Below are 6,000 nucleotides of genomic sequence, written 5' to 3'. Positions count from 1 at the left end.
CCTCTGACATCTTCAGGTCATCAGGGGTCAGAAGAGACAACAGGAAGGGGGACTGACAGTGATATGGATGTTGTGGAATCATGGCAAGCTAACTCAGATTTTTTGTTGTTGTTGTCAGAATATTAAAGTTATGGAGTTTCAGCAGCTAGTGGATCCAGAACACAGAGGGTCTTACTCAACCAGCTATCTGTTGTGTAGTACTGTATGTAGTAACTGAAGACCTTACTCAGTAATAGAGTCCAGGCTGAAAGGTAAGATGAATGTGACTTTACTGTATGGCGTAGGCATCCATCTTATTCTTCTCCCAGTATGCATTGATTTACATCTTTATTAATAGTCATTAACCTTGACCTTTCTTATAGGGACACCTTGTGGTGAACACAACACTAGCGAGTCGGATTCTTTTGGATTTGACTTTCGTGCTGTAACACACACAGATTCAAGCTGACTATGTTTATATATTGTGAAACAGACACTTTAAATCAAACCATTCTTTTAGAAAGGCTTTAAGGTGTGTGTGTAAAGGATCGAATAGGAACCCGAGTGACCAATAGCATGACCACATTACCCTGCTGTTCTGCTTATCCATCAGAGGATTATTTCAGTCAGACAAAGAAAACAGAAAGAACATTGGAGCAAGGTCTGAAATCACACAATGACAGCTGTATGGATATAGAACATGGCCATAGATTGAGGAGTATCAATACATTTTTAGAAATGATTGCTGTTGTATTTTGAGAAAACATAAAATCACACCTTTAAATGCAAAGATTTGTAATTACAAAACTGATTTGATCACTGAAATGGTTATCAGTATAGCATAGTACCTTAACCTCATAATAAGTGAAATAGTAAAAGCAATAGCTGCAGATGTATATACTGGTCATACACCTTTATCCTTCTGGAGGTCATTGGGCCCTCACTCCCCCTGTGGTCCCGAGGAGGATGAGGGGAGAGAGGGGGTGCGGGGGGTCGATGCCCAGGAGCTGCCGTGTGGACGACTCCCAGTCCCAGCCAAACTCCAGCCTGCTGCACACACACGGGTACTCCCTGTCTGCCCAACACACCCAGTCCACCGCCCTCCTCACCGCCTCCCAGCGCTCACACCTGGGGGAACACACACAGTAACCATATTTAGTGCATGCGTGCACACACACGCATCAAGAAATGCACCAAACAAAAACAAAACATATATACCCTTATCCCAAGAGAAACACAGACACATGAACTGAACTGCCCTCAAACCTTGTAGATAGAACAGAGTGCTTGGGGTGTTATATAGTGGAGCAGAGAGAGGAGACCCACTGTACCTGGGCTGAGGAGGAGAGTGGTCCAGGTCCAGACGGAACAGGCTGAGCAGCAGCTTCCCCTCATCTAGCTTCCTCACCCTCATCAGTTGCAGCACCAGCAGACTGGCCACCAGCCTCAGGATGTCAGCATGGGCCCTCACACCTGACACACATCAAATCCATTTTTATTTGTCAAATGCGCTGAATACAACAAGTGTAGACCTTACCGTGAAATGCTTACTAACAAGCCCTTCAACAACAATACAGTTATAAATATTTACTAAAATAACTAAAGTTTTTTATTTTTAAAGTAACAATAAAATGAGGCTATATTGTATATAGAGGGGGTACCGGTAACGAGTCAATGGGCAGGAGACAGGTTAGTTGAGTCATTTGTAAATGTAGGTAGGGGTAAAGTGAATATGGATAGATAATAAAAGGTGAATAGCAGCAGTGTAAAAAAGGGGGGGGGGGGGGGGGGGGTCAAAGTAAACAGTTTGAGTGGCCATTTGATGAATTGTTCAGCAGTCTTATGGCTTGGGAGTAGAAGCTGTTAAGGAGCCTTTTGGACCTTGACGTGGCGCTCTGGTACTGCTTGCCACGTAGTAGCAGAGAGAACAGTCTATGACTTAGGTGACTGGAGTCTTTGACAATTTTTTGTGCCTTCGTCTTACATCACCTAGTATATAGGTCCTGGATGGCAGGAAGTTTGGCCCCAGTGATATACTGGGCGTACGCACTGCCCTCTGTAGCGCCTGGATGACATGCCCACACAATATTTTTGACATTTTTCTTACTGCTCAAAAACAGCCCAAACTGAATGTTCATAGACTCCCAGACAAACAGTTCTCTAGTATCAGTCTGTAGTGTAGCCTACCTAGAGAGCTGATGCCTCTATTCTTCAGGAAGACATTTGCAAAGTAGTCCACATCCACACCGAGGAGGTAGCCCAGGCTGGCAGAGCACTCCCAGTAACCTTCCTGGAACAAAAAAAACATGTTATTAGCCTTTTAGCACAAAATGGTTCCCATTGCTCATTGGCAAATGGTGCCACACATTGGTATCGATGAAGTGAGTTCCCCATACAATGCTTTGAGTATCTGGAAAATCTGGTTCTGAATTCAATCCATGCTCCTGCACTATCAATAAACAATAGAATGTATATACAGAGATATGATTAGTTCATATTTTCTATCAATAATAGTATTTTCTATGCAGATGAGACGGGCCTTTAGAAAAGGGAAGGTTTACTGTACTTACCGAGTGCTGGAGGGCAAAAATCTCTGTCCATTTTACTACATCAAGAGTATTCTTCCTGAATTCAAGACCTCTCTTCCTGAATTCAAGACCTCCCCTCCTGAAATCAAAACCTACCTCATTAGGATACCACAGAGCTACACATAACAATATATGTCTCCAATAGAGGTCACACACAGACAGACAAAGTGACGGACGAACGGACGCTGACACATACCTTTCACTGTCTCCGACAAGTTTTTGTACGTTTTTTTTCATATCCAGAGGTTTTTGTGCTTGTGGTAGTACATTATGTTGTTGTAGTGCACTGAGAGAGCTACCAAACTGAGAGGATCCAACTAAGGCCCCTAAAGATTGGGTCAGATAGGCGCCATGAGTGGTAGGTGAAAGGGAACTGAGGTGTCCGCCAGTAAGTGGTGCCTCAAAACTTAACCCCATTGATCTGGCTGAGCCTCCAAGAGGTGGTCCGCCTGCTGAAGAACCCTCATATAAACCTGGAATGTAACATGCACTGGCTGTGGCCCCAAACAAAGAGCTGTGAGGTTGTCTGCTTTGAGAACCTGCCCTTCCGCCCCCGAAACCAAACCCTGGCGGGGGCACAGAGGCAGGGACAACAGAAGGTTGCCAGTGGTCCATTTCCACTAGTCCACAAATCTTATCATCGGATAAGCTATTATCCAAGGTCCACATTTTGCTAGTCTCACATATTGACGACAGTTCCACAGGATAGGGCTCTCGGGGTTTGGAAAGTAGCAGGTCCCCACTGGCTCGCAGTTTCGGGAAGGTTGCAGTATGGGAGATAGCCTCAACTCCAGGTCTGGCATTAACTCCCATCTCGTATCTAATCGCTCGAAACTCATTGGAGACAAGAGTAGAGGGAGGAGGAAGAGAACCTGAACCTCCGGCAGAGAAAGACTGCAGTCGAAATGGAGGAGGACCAGGAGAACTGAGGACAGAAGCAGGGGGTGGAAGAGGAGGAAGAGAATCTGAAATTGCGGCAGAGAAAGACTCAGGTCGAAATGGAGGAGGACAAGGAGAACAGAGGACAGGAGCAGGGGGTGGAGGAGGAGGAGGAAGAGAATCTGAAACTGCGGCAGAGAAAGACTGAGGTCGAAATGGAGGAGGACAAGGAGAACTGAGGGCAGAAGCAGGGGGTGGAGGAGGAAGAGCATCAGCAACAACGCAAGACTTGATCTGAAGATGAACAGAGGGAGGAGGACGAGGCACATCAGCAACAGAGAGAGACTTCTTCTGTGTCTCTACAGGGTCAAATGCCGGACCGTCACAAACCTTCCTGTGTCTGTCCGCCCGTCTAAAGTCTCCCTTTATACTCTTCGCACGCTTCATTATCTTTGGGAGAGAGTAGAAGGTCTCAGACAGCTCAGGGATGAAATCCGTCTTCATAGCCATAGGCACCATAGTGGTAGTAAGGTATGGGGTGCCTGGAATGCATTGGCTGCCTGAAAGCGTGTGGAGAGTTGGAGAGGAAGAAGAGGACAGAGCCTCACTATGCATGATTACTGAGGCACAAAGGGGGTGTTCAGATTCCTGTAAATCAAAGTCCTGTAAAACAAAGACAAGAACAGTTCAGTGATTAAACTATGAATTGACAGGAATAATTTTTCTTTATAGTTAACAGCAAGAAATAAGCAGATCACTACCATGTCATCAAAGCACTCCATCTCTTCTTCCGTCACAGCTCCTTCACTCTTCAAAGTCATATCTAGAGGTTCGGTAGCAGCGGACAAGGTCACTGGGCTGGCTGAGACCATAGAGCCCATGAAGTAAGAGGAATTAAGTCTCCTACCAAGAAGCACCTCATCCGTAGCCCTCTGATTGAGAAATTTGGAATGTAAGTTCACAGATCCTTCCCATGATTCGTCATCCATCTGGAGTTGAACCATCGATTCATACTCCTCCCCCATCCCCCTCTCCTCTAGACAGGTATTTCTGCATAAAACATGCCCTGGCCCACTAATCAGCAAGTTTGACATTGAGTCCATCCCATCTCCCTCGTATTCCTCCTGCTGCCAGCTAAGGTAAGGTAAGAAGTCAACGTCCTCGTCTGAGATCAGTTTGGGAACATCTGTGAAGCCCACGTCAGGCTGCTCTGAGTTCTGGGAGAGAAAGAACACATCAGAACATTGTATTTTTCTACATTTGTATTGAAGTATTGTCGATGTGTGTGCGCACACACACTAGCGTTTGGCAGACGTACCCTCTCCTCGATGGCAACAAAGCTGGTGAACTGAGAAAGGATGGAGAACTCTTTACTCAGCTCAATGATGAAGGACTTCATCACCAATTTCTTCCCCTGAGAGAATTGATACTATATATATAAAACAAAAACTTTCCGTACACACAGAATAGGTACAGTGTACACACTCCATACTAGGGTTGTCATGACACCAGTACCGCAATACTAGGAAGGAAGGAAGGAAGGAAGGAAGGAAGGAAGGAAGGAAGGAAGGAAGGAAAACAAAACATGAAGCAGCCTTAATTTCCAGAGGAAAACACTCCTAATGTTGGTCAAAAACAGCCTTATGTTGTCACCCAGAGTCACATTTCTTTTCCAAGCTATAGCACACAATATTTTACATAAAGTAGGTGTTTAAAGGACCATTAGCCTGCTTTGTGTTTTCTATTTTGGTAAGAAAAATCTGGTGTTGTAGTATAGTGATACTGGTTGTGACAACACTACTCCATTCACAATCTAATGTTCACACACACCTCATGTTCAGCCTCGTTGGTGTGAAGACTGCCATCCTCATAGTCTCTGATAACGGCCCTCGCTGTGAGCTTATGAAGGAACTGAAACACATGCGCGTGCGTACACACACACACACACACACACACACACACACACACACACACACACACACACACACACACACACACACACACACACACACACACACACACACACACACACACACACACACACACACACACACACACACACACACACACACACACACACACACATTATAGGTGTGACTGAGACAGTATAAACAGTAAGGTGATGTGAGTGTGGTGATCTCACCGTGCCCCTGGTTTTCTGTAGCTCAGTGGTGGACACCATTGTCTCAATGTTCTGACCACTCAGGTCTCCAAGAAGAGTGGCCTACGGAACCCGACACATGGACAAGTTAGTCTCACAGGGCTTTGTGATCTGGGCATGTCATGTTCACACACGCACACACAAACACGCCTCTGTGACAGTATACCTGTGTACAGTGTGGCACGAAGCCATAGACCAGGGTGTGGCAGTCAGTGAAGAGTGCGTGGAGCTGAGAGGGCGCCTGAACAGGGGGGGGAGCTGAGGGGTTAAACTGCTGCCACTTCACAGACACAGAGCTGCAGCCTGGAGACACGATGCGCTTCACCTGGCACGCCACCTGAGACACACACAGAAAAACATCTGTTTAAAGGGATAGTTCGCCCAAGTTGACCA

General features: G+C 45.9%; 1 protein-coding gene across 4 annotated transcripts in view; it reads right to left on the bottom strand.

The window, feature by feature from the left end:
- Window positions 1-252: 252 nt before the first annotated feature.
- The window catches only part of parp4 (poly (ADP-ribose) polymerase family, member 4), a 30,700-nt gene continuing 24,952 nt past the window's right edge, over window positions 253-6,000 (bottom strand). For 3 of the 4 annotated variants that reach the window (XM_046365840.1, XM_046365850.1, XM_046365860.1), the window contains exons 25-33: window positions 5,774-5,944; window positions 5,590-5,670; window positions 5,277-5,357; window positions 4,765-4,860; window positions 4,208-4,663; window positions 2,550-4,109; window positions 2,167-2,269; window positions 1,311-1,452; window positions 253-1,107 (exon numbers count right to left, since the gene is read on the bottom strand). In XM_046365840.1, coding sequence (XP_046221796.1) covers window positions 909-1,107; window positions 1,311-1,452; window positions 2,167-2,269; window positions 2,550-4,109; window positions 4,208-4,663; window positions 4,765-4,860; window positions 5,277-5,357; window positions 5,590-5,670; window positions 5,774-5,944 — 2,889 coding nt within the window. In that variant the 3' untranslated portion in view covers window positions 253-908. The remainder of the gene's footprint in view (window positions 1,108-1,310; window positions 1,453-2,166; window positions 2,270-2,549; window positions 4,110-4,207; window positions 4,664-4,764; window positions 4,861-5,276; window positions 5,358-5,589; window positions 5,671-5,773; window positions 5,945-6,000) is intronic. The other variant, XM_046365868.1, reaches the window with a different exon arrangement.

The sequence above is a fragment of the Oncorhynchus gorbuscha genome, linkage group LG01 (genome assembly GCF_021184085.1).
Source record: "Oncorhynchus gorbuscha isolate QuinsamMale2020 ecotype Even-year linkage group LG01, OgorEven_v1.0, whole genome shotgun sequence".
In the NCBI taxonomy this organism is placed as follows: Eukaryota; Metazoa; Chordata; class Actinopteri; order Salmoniformes; family Salmonidae; genus Oncorhynchus; species Oncorhynchus gorbuscha.
Note: the sequence above shows the minus strand (reverse complement) of the source record. Positions and strands in the feature narration are given on the sequence as shown.